At 41.5% G+C, this 22,888-nt stretch overlaps 1 protein-coding gene across 1 annotated transcript in view; it reads right to left on the bottom strand.

Annotated features, from left to right (window-relative positions):
* The window catches only part of CLDN10 (claudin 10), a 92,325-nt gene that overhangs the window by 7,966 nt on the left and 61,471 nt on the right, over positions 1-22,888 (bottom strand). Inside the window, exons 2-3 of the mRNA XM_054012238.1 lie at positions 8,017-8,178; positions 7,766-7,847 (exon numbers count right to left, since the gene is read on the bottom strand). Coding sequence (XP_053868213.1) covers positions 7,766-7,847; positions 8,017-8,178 — 244 coding nt within the window. The remainder of the gene's footprint in view (positions 1-7,765; positions 7,848-8,016; positions 8,179-22,888) is intronic.

Genomic DNA, 22,888 nt, shown 5'->3' with positions numbered 1-22,888 from the left:
GGCAAGCTTCCCCACTTTTAGCAGTGAACTTTTTCCTGTTCTGCATATAGTTAGCAGTTAGTATTAATTTGTTGTCTATAGGTTTAGTTTGGGGTACCTCCTCTCCCCCCTGTTCTCTCCCGGCACCAGGGCATGCCTGGGTCCCCAAGTTTTAAAGCCTGTGAGGACTGTGGCAAGTCTATGCTCAAGAGTGACCCACACACTTTGTGTTTGAAGTGTCTGGGAGAGAGTCATCTCAAGGACCGCTAGGCCACAACCTCCGCCGTGGTTTTGGCTCCTGGCAGAGGAACAGAAACTCCAGAAAGAGACCTAACCCTTCTTCAGACCAGGGCTCTGGCCAGTCAAAGCCATCCTCTGGTCAAAAACAGGTCTTTTGAAGGCGCGCTTGAGGATGGCGCACCAGTACGAACACTGGATCCTCCCCACCTTACCTTCTTGTGCCGACTATCCCCTTTCTACCCTGCATGGGCCCATATTACATCGGACCGTTGGGTGCTCGGCACGGTAAAAAGGGAATACTCCCTCCAATTCTCATCCCTCCCACCCCCCTTTCCCAGTCTCTCTTCAGGGACTCTTCTCACGAGCAACTCCGCATACAGGAGGTGCACTCGCTCCTATCACTGGGGGCAGTGGAAGAGGTTCTTCAGGAGCTAAGGGGCAAGGGCTTCTATTCCCGATATTTCCTAATACCGAAAGCCAAGAGCAGGCTCAGGCCTATCCTAGACCTGCAAGATCTCAACAAGTTCATGAAGAAACTGAAGTTTTGCATAGTCTCCTTGGCCTCCATCATCCCTTCCTTGGATCCAGGGGACTGGTATGCCACCCTCGATCTAAAATACGCTTATTTTTGCAATCACTCCGTCCCACAGGAGTTTGTGGTAAACCACATTCATTACCAGTTCACAGTCCTCCCGTTCAGCCTCTCAGCGGCACCTCAAGTGTTTACCAAATGCATGGCGGTCGTGGCCGCTTTCCTGAGCAGGCGACAGGTACAGGTGTTTCCGTACCTCGATGACTGGCTGATCAAGGGCCGCTCCAGACAGCAAGTGGAGGTGCAAGTCAGGTTCATAGCAGTGACCTTCAATGAACTGGGCCTTCTCCTGAACATGCAGAAATCAACTTTATCCCCAGTTCAGCGGATAGAGTTTCTCTTGTCAGTACTAGACTCGACGCAGGCCAGAGCATGCCTCCTGGAATCGTGGTTCCAGGCCCTGGGCAACATTATTTGAACTCTCAGGCAGTTCCCTACCACAACTGCAAGGAATTGCCTGAAGCTTCTGGGACACATGGCCGCTTGTACCTATGTGGTACAGCATGTCAGCTCACACTCCGGCTGCTCCAATTGTGGCTAGCCTCAGTGTATCGTCCGTTTCAGGACAGTCTGGACAAGGTCGTCACCCTGCCTTGTCTGACCCTCGACTCCCTCCTGTGGTGGTGGGTGTGTGCGGGAGTTCCCTTCGCCAGACCTCAGCCATCCCTCTCGTGGGTGACGGGCGCCTCAACGTTCGGGTGGGGTGCACATCTGGGAGACCTCAGGACACAAGGTCTCTGGTCTCGGGCAGAGCGCGCTTACCACATCAACATCAGAGAGCTGAGAGCGGTATGCCTGGCATGCCAGACCTTCCAAGTTCAGCTTGCAGGGAAATGTGTATCGGTTATGACAGACAACACCACAGCGATGTTTTATATAAATGAACGGCGGGTGCCTGCTATTCTCCCTTTTGCCAGGAAGTTCCACCCCTGCAGGTTCTTACAGCCTCAAAGTGTGGTCCAACATCACTAAACCTTTCTAGCCCAGTAACCAATACACGCTTAAAGAGAAATGGAAAAAGCTTGTACGCCAAGTAAATTCAGATAAATATATTTTAAATGGTTTATGGTGTGCATCATGCTAAGAAGGTGAATAAAAAACAAAACCACTTTAAAGGTAGAAAAATACTAGGACAGCAATAAATACCAAAAAATAAAAACTTGATAGGTTGAAAGCTGTCCATTAGGAGACAGATAAGCATGATACGACAGATTTTGATGGGATAGACTATTGGCACTGGAATGAAGAGGAGGAAGACACACAGCCATCCTGTAACAGCAGAATAATAATTACTGAGGCCAAGGTATGCAAGTATATACACAGGAAAGAATTTTTAAGGAAAGAATACCAAAACCTGTTGCAGAGGGAGAGAGGGCAGTCAACTGATACACCACTCATACTCCAAAACAAGTTCATTGCTTGACCTATCCCTACTGGCTTTATGCTGGTATCCCTCTGCCTTCCCCTTTGCATGTGATGATTTGTGTGCTGACTCTTCACTTAACACAGCCTTTTCATCTGCCAGGCAACTGCTGCCAGTGGTCATGAAGCAAAATGTGCTTCAAGCTTTTTCAAAGTTTTAGCCTCATCTGTCTTTGATCACATGGGCTAGTGGATACCAACAACGAACAGTCTACAGAAGGCCCAGTGTAATTTTTTGAAAGCTTGGTGGTAGGTCTTTCAAGTAGAACTAGAGATGTCTGTTAGTTATCTTGACAGGCATGTCCAGACAACATAAATGATTCCTACCAAACTTTCCATAAATTAAGATATCAGTCCTTAGAGGCTATTGCCAACAGGATTTTCTGGGTGGTCGTAAGGGGAAACAGGAATTCACATCTGCTGGTTATGAACAGGAGGCCATTAATAAGAAAGAGGAACTCATTCAATTGCTGGATCAAATCAAGTGTGTTTAATAAAGAGAGACAGTCACAAAGATGGTCTTTACTCATCCTACTCAGAAAGCCTGGCAGTCTATCTGGAGATTCCAGCCTTGGCAAAAAGGAGTTTCTAGTCACTGAAAATGCTGTTACAGCCCAGTTAGTGGCTGTACATAGAACTTGGATAAGTCATTCAGTTGTATGGTCAAAATTGAGGTCACAGAGAGGTGGTAGGCTCCTAGTGCATGTTCAAACCTGATAGCTCCCTTTTCAGACAAAAAGCTGTACCTGACCATGAAGCTTATGAGAACTGGAGCCAGGCCTGGATAACATTCACCTAGGCCCAAAAGAGAAAAGCTGTCTGCTTCATTTCCTCAAATCGATGTTTCCAGGACAACTGAGTCCCAAAAATCTGGTGCAGGCAAAGATTGTAGCCATTGTGAAACCAGAAAAACTGCTGGAAGATCCTAAGGGCTGTCAACCCAGCTCTCTCCTTTGTGTTACATACAAGTTTATGGATAGATTGGGTCTGATGTGCATCAGCAAAGTTATCAAACCTTTGTTCAGGTCGGCCCAAGATCAAGTAATTTGCCTAACACAAGACATTGATGATGCCTTTGAGAAGAGTAAGAAGGTTGGTGCTGTTCTGGTGTACTTGTCAGTTGCATATGACACTGTGTGGCATGTGGCTGACTGCCATATTGCTGCAGACTATTCCTTGGAGGCCCCTGGTGCAGTTCATCATGAAAGTCATCATGAATCTTAACTTCATCTTGCAAACCGGAGACAAAGTCAGCCAGCCCAGGCGTCTTTGTAATGGATTCCTGCAAGGATCGATTCTAGCTCCTCCCCTTTTTAACATATATCATAATGACCTACCAACAACTAAGGCCAATAAGTATGTATATGCAGATGAGATCGGTCTTGCTCATGTGTGTAATGACCTACATGATATCAAAGGTCAATCAACCCCTTACAGTCTATGCTGAGGATCATCCACTCCCTTGCCAGACAGTTGTCACTTACTAAGAAGTCAAACTGGACCATAGCCTAACATAATGGCCTCATCTAGAACATATAAAGAAAAGGATTGCTTACTGCACTGCCTTGATCCAGAAGCTAGCAGGAACTTCCTGGGAAGGAGAGGCAAATGTGCTATGAACCTCAGTACTGAAGCTGATATTTGCTCCAATGAAATATTGTGCAGCAGTTTGGGGGCAGAAGTTGGCACCCGCATCTCGTTGATTTGGAGCTGAATACAGTCTCCGTGTCATTATGTGACATCTAATTTATGTGTGTTGGCTCATATAGCTCATCCAAAACTTTGACAGGATGCCACCACCCTTAAAACTTCATGGAGAGCTATGAATGATGAAAACAACCTGCTGCATACAAGGGTGACAATGGTTCTGGCAGGTGCAAATATGCAGTGTATACTTCCCTCAAGAAAATCTGCCTGCCTCTAGAAGAAAACACCTACACAATCAGTTCTTGTTGACTTGCCAGGATTGCCTTTGCACCATCCTTTTATGGGAATTCTGGCAATAAGCAGGACATTTCTCCTTAGTAAGTTTGAGCCTGATGGATAATTACCACAGGGCTATCAGCCAGCACTCCATTGCACTGCCAATGGCATAGACTCCCATTGATTTCAGCAGTCTTAGGATGAAGCTCTCAATGAGTGAGGCGGGCAGAGCTTGTGGCAGGAATTTGAAAATACACCTCTACCCTGATATGATGCGGTCATGGGGAGCCAAAAATCCCTACCATGTTATAGCTGAAACCCCGTTATATCAGGGTAGGGGCAGCAGGTCTCTGGCGATGATTTAACGAGCTCTGGGCTCCGGCCGCTGCGGGGAGCCCACGCCCTTGAAATCGCCGGCGGAGCCCCACTGCCGCAGTCCCGGGGTAGGGGCGGTAGGGCTCCAGCAGTGAATTCAAGGGCCCAGGGCTCCCCGCAGCAGCCGGAGCCCAGGCCCTTTAAATCACCGGCGAGCCCCGCTGCTGCAGCCCGGGGGTAGCAGCGGCAGGGCTCCGGCGGTGATTTAAAGGGCCCGGGGCTCCCCGCAGCAGCCGGAGCACCGGGCCCTTTAAATCGCCGCTGGAGCCCCGCTGCTACTGCGCTATACGCAAACTCGTGTTATATCGGGTCGTGTTATAGTGGGCTAGAGGTGTACCAATATTAACTCGTCAAGGAAAAAAAAGAACAATGAGTGGAAATTCTAGCACTGACACAGATCTCATTAAAGATCTTAAGTAAGTTAGTTAAAATAAGGAAGAGCTATTTACCAAGAAGACAGAGAATGTTCAGCATTCTTTTTGTGAAATGGAATTTAGGCTGAGAACTAGGAAGATTTCTGTTGAGTTGCTTGAAAAATCAGTGACTGCTCATGGAACTAAACTGGAAACACTGCAGAGGGTTTTTGAAATTCTTGTTTTTAAGTATAAAATTAAAGGACAAAGGAAAATAAAACTTATGAAAAATGTATAAGACATAATTAAAGGTCAATTTTTTCAAATCTGAATGTCTAAAATGTGGCCGCTTAATCCGTACTTAGATATCTAAATATAAATTGCCTGATTTTCAAAGGTCCTGAGCACATGCAGTGCCGACTGTCTTAAATGGGAATTTTTAGATCACTTCTGATAATCAGGTCATTTATATTTAGGTGCCTTATGTCCCAGTCCTACAAAAACACACTTGTGTAACTTTAAGACCACAAATAGTCCCATTGTTTTAAAATTAAATATTAGGACTGTCAAGCATTTAAAAAAAATTAATCACAATTAATCGCATAATTAAAAAAATGAATAGTGATTAAGTGTGCAATTGCACTGTTAAACAATAATAGAATACCATTTATTTAAATATTTTTGGATGTTTTCTACATTTTCAAATATATTGATTTCAATTACAACACAGAATACAAACTGTACAGTGCTCACTTTATATTTATTTTTATTACAAGTATTTGCACTGTAAAAAAAACAGAAATAGTATTTTTCAATTTACCTAATACAAGTACTGTAGTGCAATCTCTTTATCATGAAAGTTAAACTTACAAACATAGAATTATGTACAAAAACAACTGCATTCAAAAATAAAACAATGTAAAATTTTAGAGTCTGCAAGTCCATTCAGTTCTAATTCTTGTTCAGCCAATCGCTCAGACAAGCTTGTTTATATTTTCAGGAGATAATGCTGCCTGCTTCTTATTTACAATGTCACGTGAAAGTAAGAACAGGCATACTCATGGCACTGTTGTAGCCGGCTTCACGAGATATTTATGTGCCAGATGCGCTAAAGATTCATATGTCCCTTCATGCTTCAACCACCATTCCAGGGGACATGCTGATGACAGATTCTGCTTGATAACAATCCAAAGCAGTGTGGATCGATGCATGTTCATTTTCATTATCTGAGTCAGATGCCACCAGCAGAAGGTTGATTTTCTTTTTTGGTGGTTTGGGTTCTGTAGTTTCCGCATTGGAGTGTTGCTCTTTAAGACTTCTGAAAGCATGCTCCACACCTCGTCCCTGTCAGATTTTGGAAGGCACTTCAGATTCTTCAACCTTGGATCGAGTGCTGTAGCTATCTTTAGAAATCTCACATTGATACCTTCTTTGTGTTTTGTCAGCTCTGCAGTGAAAGTGTTCTTAAAACGAACAACATGTCCTGGGTAATCATCTGAGACTGCTATAACATGAAATATATGGCACAATGCGGGTAAAACAGAACAGGAGACATACAATTCTCCCCCAAGAAATTCAGTCACAAATGTAATTAACACATTATTTTTGAACGAGCATTACCAGCATGGAAGCATGTCCTCTGGAATGGTGGCTGAAGCATGATGGGGCATACAAATGTTTAGCATATCTGACACGTAAATACCTTGCAATCCCAGCTACAAAAGTGCCATTCGAACACCTGTTCTCACGTTCTGGTGACATTATAAATAAGAAGAGGGCAGCATTAACTGCTGTAAATGTAAACAAACTTGTTTGTCTTAGCGATTGGCTGAACAAGTAGTAGGACTGACTGGACTTGTAGGCTCTGAAGTTTTACATTGTTTTGTTTTTGAATGTAGTTATGTAACAAAACAAATATACACTTGTAAGTTGCACTTTCACAACAAAGAGATTGCACTACAGTACTTGTATGCAGTGAATTGAAAAATACTATTTCTTTTGTTTATCATTTTTACAGTGCAAATATTTGTAATAAAAATACTATACACTTTGATTTCAATTACAACCCAGAATGAAATATATATGAAAATGTAGAAAAACATCCAAAGTATTTAATACATTTCAATTGGTATTCTATTTTTTAACAGTGCGATTAAAACTGCAATTAGTCATGATTCATTTTTTTAATCGTGATAAATTTTTTTTAGTTAATCGCGTGAGTTAACTGCGATTAATCAACAGGCCTATTAAATATATATTATAGGATCATGGCCTAAATAAGGATTTATAAGCCAAATTTTAGGCACTCATGATTAAAAAAATTTTCCCTGAAGAATACTTTTAGAAAATATTTGCAAGATGATTTAGAATTTAAGGTAAGGTTTTATCCCTTTGTGAAAATCATACTTTCTATGAAATGTTCATAAGAGAGCATTTCTGTTTCATCTGTTGATGAATATTGAATTATTTGCCCAATGGGTATCTCTGTCTTCTGATAAATCTTCTGACATTTTTCTTCTGAATTAGTGACAAATATAAACATAAGAATCAGCTCAGCTAAATTGAATCACTCCTCTGCATCTGCTGTAGAACATGACTATGCCTTTAGGCAGAGAAATATGGTTGCTTTATTAGTGATATGGGAAGGCTTGACATAAGTAATTGTTTTTGTTAGTTCATTAAATTCACCAGTAAGTTTATTATGTACAATTTCCTATTTTTGATTTGAGTAATAAGAGGAAAGAAAGTTACAGACCCAACATTTCTCCTGTGTCAGGGGCTGGGAACATCTACTTTCTTTACAAACATACTTTGGTATATGTTTTAAACAATCTAAGGCATGATTTGTTTGAAAAATTCATGGGCATAAAAAAGTACTTACTTTTGTGCAATAAAAGTAGGATCAAAGAATTCAGATGTAATTCTGTTCGCATACAGGGAGCAACCAGTCATAGAGCACAACCCTAAAATGCACCAGATGAATAAATCATTGAGTGGAATCAGTATAATAATTATGGGCCTGATCCTACTGCCAGTGAAGCCATTGGGAGTTGTGCCACTGATTTCTGTGGGAGTAGGATGAGGTCTGATGTGAATTCAAATATATATTTAAAGTTAGAATTGCATATTTACCAGAAAGTATGAAAATCATCCCAGCTAAACAAGCGACTTTAGCTTTAGTCTGATCTGAGCCTCCAACTTTCGTACACTTCATCCCAACCAGTGCAAATATGGAGCCAAAGAATCCAAGGCTGACAGCAGCAATCATGAGTCCTCTGCAGGCCTGGATATAACCTGTAATCACAATGTGTAATTCTGATATTAGAATAGCATTAACTAATGGTTTTCATTGTAGTACCTTTGGTTGACTCTGCCCATGGTTGCACAGGAATAACTGTAAGCAGAATTATGGCCTGGCTTTTCTTGTGATTTAATCTCATTTTTGAGCATGGCCATACAGGCTACTGCATACCACCTGCAAGATGATCAGTCCCTTCATCTTAATTAAAGTTTGATCCAAATCCCATTGAAATTAAAGGAAATACTCCCATTGAGTGCAATGGGCTTTGGATTAGGCACTAAAGCCCAGATCCACAAAGGTATTTAGGTTCCTAACTTCTACTGATTTCACTGGAAATTAGGAGCCTCCCTACCTGTGAGAAGCTGGGCCAAAGACCCTGATTTAGCGAAATATTGAAATACGTGCCTAACTTTATGCACACGAGTATTGATTTCAGTGGAACTACTTGTATGCTTTAAGTTAGGCATATGCTTAAGTACCTTGCTGAATGAGGGCCTTTCTTCAGTGGCACTTGAGGATACCCAGTACCTCAGAGAGGTAATGCCCTTAAACAGGATAAACTGAGTACTATTTTCTACCTTCTGAAAATTAATTATAGTTAGGGTGACCAGATAGCAACTATGAAAAAATGGGAGAGGGGGTGGGGAGGGGGTAATAGGCGCCTATATAAGAAAAGGTCCCAAAAAACGGGACTGTCCTTATAAAAATGGGACATCTGGTCACCGTAATTATAGTTGAAATACTGTGATAAACAGTACTGTAATTATGGGTGGGGCAATGCAATATTGTACAATTAAATAATCACTAAGAGATTATTCCTTATAACATATTATGGCTTTCATTTAAAATGAACATATACTTGAATTAGTTTTATTTATTCATTTCATCTTGATACCGGGGGGGGTGTGTGTGTGTGTGAAAACCATTTCTGATTGTATTACTATTCGAACATGCTATACTTTACCCATTCCCTCACAGCCTTAATAGATTTCTTAATGATAGATACCAAATAAACAGGAAACCTGTGTAAAAGTTACATAATTAATGGAGCATTCATCAAAATATTTTAAAATAGTATTGGTTAGAGCTCCATGTAAAAAGTAACACACAAGAAGCCATTTGCAGTGTATACCAAGTTTTATTGACCCTACAGAACTCAGGAACTACCCTATGTATTCTTGAATACCAGCTAATGGCATTTTATCTATTAACTATTTATGTATATTACACACGAAAACACTATGTTAAAAGAACATTAGTAAGATTGCAAAGTCACACACTCAAAAGTTAGGAAATGGCAGAAATTAAGTTGTTGGGGAAACCTTAATTGGGCTTTCTTGTGTGTATGCATTATGACATGGTCTTTAATTATGTGATCACATATTTTTTTCACAAGACTGTGCCTCATTTGGTGCACAGGAGAGACAATGCTCATTTAATGAACAAATATTAAATATTTTATTTTCTCCTCATTGTTCAGTGTGTAGCTCCTGGCCTTATTTGCTGCACACTTTTCAAATCCTTCTCTGAAAACAGAATTATTAATTTTCTTCATAGGGTTTTCTATGGTGATCATCATTATAGTATCTGAGCACTTCACAAACAATGGATTTACTTGCACAACACTGCTGTGAGATGAGGGGATATTATTAATCCATTTTACTGCTGGGGAACTGAGGCACAGTGAGATTAATAATAAAAATATCCATTAATTTTTGGTGCCGAATTTGAGACACGTAGGCCCTGATTTTTCAGAGTACATAGCATTTATATAGCACTCAGTATGTTCAAAGCATAGCTCCCATTGACTTCAGTTGCATCTGTGAGTCCTTAGCCCTTCTGCTAATCAGTCCCTAGAGACTCGTGTTGGGCACCAAGAAAATGAGGAACACACAATTAGCGACAACCTGTGAAAAGTTTGGGTTAATGACTTACTTAGCATTACATAGGAACTATATGACAGAGTCAGAGAGAGACTCCAATTCTCTAGAGTAGAACACAACCGCCCTGATAGGGTTGACAATCCTCCAGGATTGTCCTGGAGTCTCCAGGAATTAAAGATTAATCTTTAATTAAAGATTATGTCATCTGAGAAAACCTCTAGGAATACATCCAACCAAAATTGGCAACCCTACTTGACTATGACATCATCCTTTTTCTTTCTGAAGTCCACTGACTAACTCACTACTGACTTTCCAACTTCTGAAACAAATGAGGTGGGGTCCTCGAGACAACAGCCTCTTTCAATATACTATTATGATTCAGCCCCAGAATAGGGTAGAAAAAATAGTATGTGATCATGTCATTAAAGATCATGTAATCATACATCGTAATGCGTATGCACAAAGGGGCCAAGTTGAGGTTGCATAGACAACTTTACTTCTGATATTTCCTATCTTTTGAGTGCTTGACTTTGCAATCTTAATAATGTAGTTTTAAGGCAATTAAAAAAAAAGTAAACTGAAAAAATAAATTCCATCATGTGGTATCATATTGACATGTACATGGATCATTAGCAGGGTTTAGATCCACTTTAGATCCACTGCACAGATCTCTGCCTCTTGAGTTAATGGCATGAACAGTAGCAGTAGGGAGTTGTCCTTCTCTAATTGGCCCAGCAGTAGAAAGGGCTGGTATACCTTGCCAGTAGGTTTACATCTATTTCTTGACAGCAGAGGAAGGGTGAGATTCAAGAATCTTGGGTTCCATTTCAGACTTTGGAGGGGAGTGTGCTTTAGTGGACACAGACTCTTCTGCCCATTCCTCCCAAGTATTGATTAGCACCTTCTGCTCCTTCTCTCCAACCTGTCTGTGTCCCAGTTCTGTCTACCGTACTAGCAACTCCTCATTGCAATCCCGTTCTCCTCACATAGCCAGTCCCAATCTTCACTCCTGAGGCTTCTGATCTCAGTCCCAGTCTCCTTGCCCAGCAGCTCCTAGTCTCACTCCTCTGGATTCCCCACCTCAGTCTGCTTCCTCCAGTCTCAGTCTCCCCATTTGCTCCTACTCCCAGCCTCCTTGCCCAGCCATTCCTGATCCCTCCCACACTCCACCTCTGATTCCTTGTTCCCAGTTTCCTTGCCCAGACAGTCCCAGTTCCCTCCCCACCCTCAATCTCTCTGTTTCTCTCCCCACCTAGTCTCCAGTTACCCCATCCCAGTGTCACAATAAAATTGCTCCCCCATGGGGTCCCCTGGGTAAGCACCAGCATTGTATATTGCTAATGCTTTGAGACGCACTGGAAAGGATTTCAGGAAGGGTTGAAGGTGTGAGTGTGGAGTGAAAAATTCCTTTGCAGGTTGCGAGAGGCTGAAGGGGGAAGAAGGGAGAAGGGAACGGGTTAACTCAATGCTCCAGCTAGGTCCAAAGATAAGAAGCTGACTCCAGCCTCCCAAGGCCAATGCACACAAACAGAGTCTCTGATGCCAAAAAGCCAAAAGCTCGTATCTCAACCCCGGCCAGCCATAAAAAAAATAAAAAATTAAGCTGAACCAACCCGCAGTAGCTGCAAAACTAGTAAAACTGAAAAAGTCAGCAAGTCTCATGTCCCTGAAGCCGGTGTGTTTTGGGAAAGTTGAGGAAGCCACAAAAAGCCGATTGGGACTGGTACAAAAAGCATGGGGGCCTGGGGTCCCGGGACAAAACGCCCCCCAAAAAACCCAGGACCTGAAGCCCTCCCAAGAGCTAAAGCAAGTTGAGAATCAACAGCGGACCTGGAATGGCCTGTGCACAGAACAGAACTCTCGTCCACCCTTCCCCCTCTTCTTCTTACGTTACAGCCGGGCTTGGCCAGCATTGGGTTGTGCGTGTGTGAGTATGAAAACAGGTAAGGGCTTGGGCACTAACGCTTTCTTCCTTCCTTTGAAAGTGACGTGGGAAGAACCCAGCACTCACCGCTGTTATTTAATTAATAAAGCTTTAAAATTACTCACTTGGTGTGCGCCTTCATCTCCTCCCCTAACAATCCTGCGGCCTCAGCCTGATCACCTGATGCCCCAGGCAGATTGGTAACAAAAATCTGTCACACCAGCCCATGTTCCTTGTCTCTACTGGCTCTCAGTCCCAGTCTCACATTCTGGGCTTCTCATCCAGTCTCAGAGTTCTTGCCTCCTGTGTTTCTTTGCTCAGTCAGGCCCAGTTGTCCCCCCTGCACCTGGTCTCCTTCTCATATCTATCACTCCTTCTCTCCTCCCCACTCTCATTCCCAGTCTTAAACACCTTGCCCTGCTAGTCCCAGTCTCCCTCCCTGGCTCCTCTTCTGAACTCAGTCTCTCCTATAACAATGCCTACCTATTTCCTTGTCTCTTTGACCAGACAGCACCAGTCTGTTTCCCTCTTTCCCTTCCCTGCCAGCCACCAATCCCAGTCTCTCCCTCACCCCCCCCTCCCAGGCTCAACGTCACAATCTACTCCACCAGCCCTCCTGCATGACCCCCGACCCCAGCTCCAGTTATTGTCCCTCTGCCAGAGGCACCGACTCCTGAGTTCCTGGTGGGTGCTCGACCTCTACTCCACCCCAGTCCCTGCCCCCACTCCACTCTTTCCTCCAAGTCCCCACCCCCACCCCACCTCTTCCTGGCCCCACTCTGCCCTTGCCCCGCCTCTTCCTGCCCCCTCCTCCCCCCAGTATCTCCTGCATGCTGCTGAACAGATGATCTCAGAGGGTGGGAGGCACTGGGAGGGAGGGGGAAGAGTTGATCGGCAGGGCCCATTGGCGGGTGGGAGAGCTGCGGGGAGGAGGAGGAACTGATCCATGGGGCTGACGATGGGTGTTGAGCGCCCACTATTGGAGCACTCACGGAGTCGGCGCCCATGCCTTCTGCATTCAAGTCAGGTGGCTTCCTCCTCCAGTGTGCTTGAGCACCAACAGGGTGGTCACTGAGAGCACAGGAGAGACAATTTCCCTGTTCTCAGTTCTAGCATCTGGCCCAAGCCCAGCCCCGAGCAGCCAAAAGCAGGGAAAGTCTGGCTTTGCCCCTGTAGCCTTAGGATGGAGGGAACCTGCGCTGTAGGACTGATGCATGCAGTCATGTCAGCACTAGCTGAGGAGCTGTGAGATGCTGGAGCATGATCAGTGAGGGAAGCAATTTTACTTACTAAACTCTAAGAAGTCTCGACTGAGCATGTGTGAACTGTGATTTTTTCAATCACAGTGTGGGCTCGTTTTTATAGGGATAACAAGATGCACATCCCTGAAACAAAGGCCACTCCCCTGCCACCTTTCAAATCCGTGCTCCAAAGCATGGCAGTGCTAAAACTTCTTAAAGAAAAAATTCCCAGAATTTTTTTAATGTTGCAAAACAATGTATTTTTCCTTAGCCTCATTCTAAGAAATATTTGAATTGTTCTGGCTGAAATTATCCCCCTTTTAGCCCCTTTCGCCCCCCAAAAAAGGTAGCTTGAGGTAGACACCTGGCATGGATTTTAACTCAAACAGTTAAAGTTTGGCAAAATTATAACCGAAAACGGAATTTTATAATGGGAATTGCCAGGCAAATAAATGGTGTTATCAGCCCTGCCTATAATGTAGTTATCTCTTATTTATATAGCACTCCTGTGACAAATGTCTGCTGAAGGAAAACAGTATTAATCTGAATAAATTTGAACTATTTACAAACATCCAATATATAAGTCATGTATACACATGTATAAATGTGGCAAAGTAAATGTAGAAAAAAAAGTGCATAAAAAAACCATACCCAAGACATTTTAGTTTGCTACCAAAGTTGTTACACTAACATTACCGTAAAATAGCTGTGAGCTGGAAAAGTATTCTGGATACTCACATATAGTTTTCTAGTTTGCTTCTGGAATTCCTATGTGCAGAACATGTTGCATTTTAAGATGGAGCAGAGGTTTTTTTTTAAAGTAAGGTCTATATTCCCCCCGCTTAGCTGCAGAAAAGCAGCAGACACTAAAAACTGGACAGAAGACCTAAGAGATATTCCCCTCTGGGGATAGAGTTAATGGCCATCCAGAGAGGACAAGAGATGTTCCCTGAAACCTTGTAGAGCCTGAGGTCCCAGTTCTGCAGATCCTGTAGGATGTTCTGAGAGCGCCCCTCTGTAGAGCCCTGCAAATCTGTGGCTATCCATGGACCATTTTTGCGGATCAGATGCAGATGCAGATACACATTTTGTATCCGCGCGGGGCTCTACCCCTTTGTTATGCTCCCCAGCCCCACCCTCCTGGCAACACAGCTCACTCAGGAGTCAGAAGGCCATTGCCTCTCATCTCTCCCGTCTGCTCCACATGCACATATTTGGCTCAAAGTAACTATGGAAGGTGTTTAGTATTGATAGAGTTCATCAGCAAAATGTAGGTAAAGCTAACCATGCAATCAAATTCCCACACACTGTTCTACTGAGCCTTAGAGGAGAAATTCTTTCAATATGATCTGTACTAAACCATTATTGAATAGATCATAGGAGCACCTCCAAATGTTTAGGGTTGTTCCCAAAACCCAGAAAGAAGTTAGTGACTAAAAGTTTTGAGAACAAACCAAAATATTTGGGTAGGCTAACATTGAGTAATTTGAATTATTTTCTAGACTGCACCGGCACATATTGTAAAAGGCTTGACCACTTGTGGGAGGGTTTATGTAGTAAAAGTCACATATACTTGACTCGGATAGAGTGAAATTTTATTAGTAGTAGACTGCCAGGAGAAAAGGAGAATGACAGTCTAAAATTGTTTCAATTCCTATTCCACTGATAATGAACCTCCCATTTTTATGCCAAATCCTGCACTCTTATTCACTCTTTCCTCAGGCAAAGCTGACAATGACGTCAGTAGGAGTGAAGTTTTAACAGGAACTTCAAAATTTGGTCCTTTAAAAAAATACATAAGTATATACATATGTAGCTAATAAGCTGCTTCATTTTTTAACTGTAGCAATATAAATATTCATAACCTCTCATCACCTTATTTTCCTTGTTTTGGAAATGTGTTTGTGGTAACACCATTTAGGTAAAGCAGTAGATGAAAACTGGCCAAGGAAGCCATTATTTTTGACAGGTCCAATTTACTGCCACTGTTAGTTGCTAATTAACACATTAAGGTGCTGAAGCATGAATTTATTTACCCAGAGGTACTCTAAAGCTTAATTTATGGCTAAATCTCCTAGGAGGAAAATTAAACATTTACCAAAAATAACTAGCCTATGCAAAAAAACAACATGGCTGAGATTCATTCCTTTGTAAAGGTCAAAGCACACTTTGGAAATAATAGAGGGTAGTGAGACTGCAAGAAATAATTAACTCACTCAAACAGGAAACAGTTTCAATTAGTAGAAATGCCATGACTTGGAATATCACTGGAATCTGTTGCCCAAAAGTTCTCAGTTTTGTAGGCCAACTAGACTTAGCTCAATGTAGCTCACCAAAGAAATCATCCAATTAGGGTGTTTTTTAATGCAGAATTTAGAAATTAAAATGTTGACAATGTAAATGAAACAAGGGAGCCAGGGAGAAGATTCCATCAGTTCCACTAGGGACCTCATTATACAGCTCTAATTTACCTGGGAGTTACCTAGTTACTATGGTGCCGGGCAATACAGAAAACTGCAAAACGTGTAGATAGCTGCAGAAGATTTGTTAGAGATTGACTTGGAAATGAGAACCAGGGTAATGATCTTTTTATCTAGTCCAACTTCTGCTTGCTTGGACCAGAGTTAAATTTATTGCATGTGAATATATTTGGTTACAACAGTGACACATTTTTTGCTTTGTTGATTTTTTCTTAGACACAAACTAGCTAATAAGAACATGACATTGCTCAATACAATTTAGAAAGGCCAACCAAGTCAAAGGGGGGATTGCCAAGGTGTACTTTATCAGTATCTTCTAGCGAAGACCAGAAATCCCCCATTTCCACACACATATTGCCACCACTAATTATTTGGCACTGGTGTATCATTATATGCATCTGTTGGGCATCCAAATAAACAACAGCCAAAACAGACTTAAAGTGACACATTTTAAATAGAGTAGGAACAAAATAGTTATTAGGAGTATCTAGCGTGTTTTCACCACATTGTGCATGTTCAGCAACATTCCGATAGAAAACTATTTCAGGGTTTTTTTTTAACAAATATGTTTTGTCTCACATTCCAAAGAATCTGGTTAGGTAATGATCTTTAGTGTCTCATTGTCGTCATGTGTGACAAAAAGTTATGTGGCGCTCACACATCTATTAAGTATAATGCACGGAAAAATGTATAATGCTCTGGGGATGGGTGCTTTCAATAAATAAAATAAATACTATGCTGTCATTAAGACTACATCATGGGAAACTGTGAGATTGCTTTATAGATATTGCACAGATTCCCTTTTCAAACACACACCCATAGCATTTGTGGTTCAATACAGGGTTTCTAAGCTATAATGCCCCTTTTATTTCATAAGTATATATTTGTTCAGCTATGTTATTTTAATGAGTCATTTGATCCACTGGTGTGGAATGCTCTACATGATATGCTGAAGTTGTTTGGTTGTTTTATTATTATTTATGTCTGTGATCAGCAGCACTCATAATTAAAAGGGTGGTAAATTAAAAGCCTGTTTGTGCCTTCCTTACTCAGGCAATCCTCCACCCCACCCCACATGATGATTTTGCCTGTGTAAGAAGTGTCAGACTGGGCCCTTAAACACGATGGGCTATATTGTGCCCATTATACAGAGGGCCTAGCAAGAGGCATTATGGAGCTGCATTGTCCCAAAGGAAAGCAAAGGTGTTCTTCCCAGACTCCCCCATGCCCTAATCCCTTCTTTACACAGATACATACACATACTGTTAGTGCAGGGGGAGCATGGACACTGCTACCCACCTTCATGGAGAGTGCAGCACATTCTCTCTGCATGGGACTGGGTAGCCTTGCTTGCTAGAGCCTGGCAATGGGGATGGAGCAATTGATCCACCTCCTTTCTTCCTCACTCCCTCATGCTTCCTTACCCAGGGGGATTGGGAGGATGCAGTTCCTACATTGCCTTGATCATAGGAACTGGAATTCAGCTTAGTCCTAGGAAGGCCATGCAGGGGAAGAGGGGGAAAGCTCTCTAAGGGTATGCCTACACTGCCATGGAAGTCCAGGGTTTGAACTCAGGCTCAAGCCTACCTCCCCTCCCATCTACACACAAATTGCACTCACTCACAGCTCAAACCCTGGGTCCCAGAACCCCACAGGGGTGAAGGGCCCAAGCCTGAATCAAGTCGGGACCCAGGACTTTGCAGTATAGACACAGCCTCATACTCTGGGATCCACCAAAAGTATTCCACATTCCCACGGACACTCCTGTTCTTTCTATCATTTGAGTTATCAAAACAGTCTTAAAATTAAATAACGTTTAGGAAATCTTTAGCCTAAGCTGTTGACTCTGTGGGTTTGTCTACGCTGCAATGTAAGCCCAGGGTTAGTAGAATTTGAATTAGAAGTTTGTTAACTTAGGGTTTGAAAGTCTACAGGTTGGTTTGCACACTGCACCATGAACATAAGGCCACATTTTGGGAACTAGGAAGTCTGGAATATGTGTGGTTGGACTTGGGCATGCATAATGCAGTGTAGACTCTGGAGCCCAAGGGTGGGCCCAGGGTTCAACTATTCCTAACCTGGGGTTACAAATAAGTGTAGACACTCAAGGCCTAGGTTAATAAACCCAAGGTCTGCTAACTCGAGTTCTACTAACCCTGTGCTTACAGTGCAGTGTATACATACCCGAAGAGCTAGGCAGAATTTGACTTTATGTTGAAGCAGAAACCTTCCTGGCCCATGGGATATCCAAAGTGCAGTACAGCCTGTGCACTTCTGCTTTGTTGGGAGGGGAAACGCATACCCCTGCCATGATGGCACACAGATCCTTGGCAGATTCTCCAGCCTCCCACAGAAGGGGAATGTGGGCATAGGTTTGGCTGCTGCATCCGTTGCTACTCAGATCCACCTGCCAAACCTCAGACTGATGTAGCTGTTCCTCAGCCACTCCACATCCTGCCCTGGCTTTGACGGACGATGACATTCCTAACACTCCCTGTTATTCACTCACGTTGTGTCCTGGAACCAGGATTTTGCCCTATGTTGTTTATTATTAGAGTTATTGACCGCATTCCTGCTCCTCTCTAAGTTATTAATTTTGTCATGGCGACCAGATCAGGCCCTGTAAGTTTTTCATTTCAAACTAGTTTGTTCCCAAGTGAGCTGTAGCTACATAATAAAAACTAAACGTTCAGCTGCAGATCAGTTAACTTGAACTGCACTTGCTAGGGAGAGTGAAGCAAATTACCTGATAGTCCATGTCTTCTTGATCTTGTATTTTAAATTTTTCTTTCTGTCCTATCTTTTCTTCTCTTTGGAATTCTGATTGACCAAATATTCCTGATCCCACAAGCTTTATTGTTGATTTTACATATCTTAATAAAAAGTAAGCCTGGAACTAAATACCCAGTTAAAAAGAAGATTTAGTAATCTTTAGGGCTGTCGATTCATTGCAGTTAACTCACGCAATTAACTGGAAAAAGTTAATCGCGGTTTTAAAAATGAATCATGATTAATCGGAGTTTTAATCGCACTATTAAACAATAGAATACCAATTGGAATTTATTAAATATTTTTTGGATGTTTTCTACATTTTCAAATGTATTGATTTCAATTACAACATAGAAAACAAAGTGTACAGTGCTCACTTTATTATTATGTTTTATTACAAATATTTGAACTGTAAAAATGATAAACAAAAGAAATAGTATTTTTCAATGCACCGCATACAAGTACTGAAGTGCGATCTCTTTATCATGAAAGTGCAATTTACAAATGTAGATTTTTTTTTGGTTACACAACTGCACTCAAAAACAAAACAATGGAAACCTTTAGAGCCTACCAATCTGCTCAGTCCTATTACTTGTTCAGCCAGTCGCTAAGAGAAGCAAGTTTGTTTACATTTACAGGAGATAATGCTGCCCACTTCTTATTTACAATGTCACCTGAAAGTGAGAACAGATGTTCCCATGGCACTTTTGTAACCGGCATTGCAAGGTATTTACACACCAGATGTGATAACCATTTGCATGCCCCTTCGTACCTCGGCCACCATTCCAGAGGACATGCTTCCATGCTGATGACGCTCGTTAAAAAAATAATGCGTTAATTAAATTTGTGACTGAACTCCTTGCGGGGAGAATTGTATGTCTTCTGTTTTACATGCATTCTGCCATATATTTCATGTTATAGCCATCTCGGATGATGACCCAGCACATGTTCATTTTAAGAACACTTTCACTGCAGATTTGACAAAATGCAAAGCAGATACCAATGTGAGATTTTTAAAGATAGCTACAGCACTCAACCCAAGGCTTAAGAATCTGAAATGCCTTTCAAAATCTGAGAGGGATGAGGTGTGGAGCATGTTTTCAGAAGTCTTAAAAGAGCAACACTCCGATGCGGAAACTACAGAACCCAAACCACCAAAAAAGAAAATCAACCTTCTTCTGCTGGCATCTGAATCAGATGATGAAAATAAACATGTGTTGGTCCATACTTCGTTGGATCGTTATCGAGCAGAATTTTATTTATTTTATTTATTTTAATCCGTCATCAGCATGGACGCATATCCTCTGGATGGTGGTTGAAGAATGAAGGGACATATGAATTTTTAGTGCATCTGGCATGTAAATATCTTGCAACATTGGCTACAACAGTGCCATGAGAATGCCTGTTCTCACTTTCAGGTGACATTGTAAACAAGAAGCGGGCAGCATTATCTCCTGCAAATGTAAACAAACTTATTTGTCTGAGCGATTGGCTGAACAAGAGGTAGGACTGAGTGGACTTGTAGGCTCTAAAGCAGGGGTAGGCAACCTATGGCACACGTGCCGATGGTGGCACGCTAGCTGATTTTCAGTGGCACTCACACTGCCCGGGTCCTGGCCACCAGTCCGGGGGTCTCTGCATTTTAATTTAATTTTAAATGAAGCTTCTTAAACATTTTAAAAACCTTATTTATTTTACATACAACAATAGTTTAGTTATATATTATAGACTTATAGAAAGAGACCTTCTAAAAACGTTAAAATGTATTACTGGCACGCAAAACCTTAAATTAGAGTGAATAAAATGAAGACTTGGCACCCCACTTCTGAAAGGTTGCCGACCCCTGCTCTAAAGTTTTACATTGTTTTATTTTTGAATGCAGTTTTTTTACGTAATTCTATATTTGTAAGTTTTGTAATTCTATATTTGTAAGTTCAACTTTCATGATAAAGAGATTCCACTACAGTACTTGCATTAGGTGAATTGAAAAAAGAAATTCTTTTGTTTTTTTACGATGCAAATAGTTGTAATAAAACATAAATCTAAAGTGAGCACTGTACACCTTGTATTCTGTATTGTAATTGAAATCAATATATTTGAAAATGTAGAAAACATCCACAAATATTTAAATGAATGTGTATTCTATTATTGTTTAACAGTGCGATTAATGTTTTAATTGTGCGATTAATCACGATTAATTTTTTTAATCACTTGACAGCCCTAGTAATTTTGAAAGATGACCATTTGAATGGCTGCAGCCTTTGAATATGATCCTCCAACTGACTCCAACGAGGAGGATCGCAGCACCAATGCCAAGCCCTATTGGAGTCAGTGAGCCATATCCACACCTGATGTAATTTATCATGGTATCATTTAAATCAATGGAGACAAGACAAATTACGTATCTGAGGATCTGGCCCACTGACTCTACGCAGGTGCCGTGGTCTGCTCGCATGGAACAAGTGGCAGGATTCGGGTGTGAACTCCTCTATTTGTCCATAAATGAGGAACAGCATAAGCAAGAGTAGTTCAAGGTGACCTACATTAACCTGGCACTGTATCTCTGATCAGCTCTAGAGGGACCTTTTATAGGAGAGATAAGTTAAAGGTTTTATATCTCATTATTAATCCACTATAGCCATTCAGCTCCCAACCATTTTTAAAAGGCAGTTTCCACATCAGAAATATTATTGCCCTCTCACAGCCACATGACAAAAGGGGGCGTGCTAATATACCAAATGCTGTAGATCTTAATTTGTTTTACAGAAATGATTATGCCTGTTTTAACACCTTCTGTCTGTCTAGGTATATATTTTGAATATCAGCAGGTTATTTCAGAGGTTATCTGTAGTGTTGGTGGGATACACTGTAGGACCATTGCACTGTGATAATAATCATGTCATCAGAACTTCAGAAACTGCCTAAATTTCCTCCATCATTTTCAACCTTTCAAATAAAAATTTGAGCAACGGTTAAATATAACAGGCAGTAGATTAAGCACTGAAACAAGTAAAGTAGCAACCAACATATTGTCTATACAGTTTACTCAAAATGGTGTAAAGGTTTTTTAAGAAAAATCCTTCCTGCCTAAAGAGTGTATATGATTCCTCTTAAATTACACAAAAGGAGATATTTGCAGCAATAAAATAATATTTAGCTTTAAACACTGTATTAAAATTGAAAGTTCTGATTCTGTATTGACGATCCCTTCAAAACTAAGCAATGCATATTTGTGCCTACCTACCTGTTGCAAGCTTTTAAATTACTATATATCAATGAAGTAATTACATCTGGAGTTAATAACCACTTAGTAAAAAGGAAAAGAACATTAATTACAGAAGAATTACATTCTTCCCCTCCAATCACTGCAAAAACATAAAGGAAAATATAGCAATAGCTTAAAAACAAATGAAAGAATAGAAATAATAGCTTCCATTCTTTTCTTATCAACTCCAGATGCACTGTTGAGCTTCCAAGTGGAAAATAAATAATTCTTGATAATAGGAGAAAGCAGGATGTAGAATTATATTAATGTAAACTGTATCTAGTGAAATATCTTTATGTTAATTTAAAAAGTTGCCTGAGGAAAGTTATAAGTTCATCAAGTAATATTTAAAATTTGCATGTAAGGTCTGATTTTCAGCAAAATAATAATAGAAGGGAAACAATTCACACTGGGGGATATTTAAAAAATGTTCCAATGTGTGTATAAAACTTGCTTCCCTACTGCCCTGGGAAACAAGCGCATTCTTTATGGTTGATAAACAGGTATTTTTACATGCAGTGTTTGAAACCATATTTTATTCAACGGTAAATTGGCAAGGATTGTTTCTCTCTGTATAGGTATTATGTTGATGCATTGATTTGAAATACAGATTATGCTGATATACCAAGCAAAAGAATGCTTCCTATGGCAGGTAAGTAAGACTTGTTGAAGGGCTAAAACCAGAGTTGAAGTGCACCAAACAGAAATTAAACTGCTGAGACTATTTTGAGAAATCCCCTCCATTAACCATGGCTGCTACTGTCATCCCTCCAAACTCTCCCATTCAGAAGCTGAAGAGGCCAAAATATGATTTCTGAAAAGGTTTCTTCTGGTCTTTTTCATTGTTATAAAGAGCACTCTCCCGACCCCAGCAAACAAACCCTCATAATCTCTCCCACCAAATAATTAACCTCTTGCCTCCCGATCTGTAGCAGATCACTAGAAAGGCTGGCTAGAGGATGGCACCCCAATGCCAGCTCTTCTCATCTGCAACCTCTCTAGGAGGCCTCGCCAGCTGTGTTGCAGCAGGCCCGTTGCTCTGGGGATGTATGTGTATATAGTGCTCCATCAATGAGCCTAGCCCTTTCTCGCTGGAGGCCAGCAGCTCAGGGGGGCTGCCTACTAGCCAGGGGGCTCTGGG

This window comes from Malaclemys terrapin, chromosome 1 (genome assembly GCF_027887155.1).
Source record: "Malaclemys terrapin pileata isolate rMalTer1 chromosome 1, rMalTer1.hap1, whole genome shotgun sequence".
Classification (NCBI taxonomy): domain Eukaryota; kingdom Metazoa; phylum Chordata; order Testudines; family Emydidae; genus Malaclemys; species Malaclemys terrapin.
Note: the sequence above shows the minus strand (reverse complement) of the source record. Positions and strands in the feature narration are given on the sequence as shown.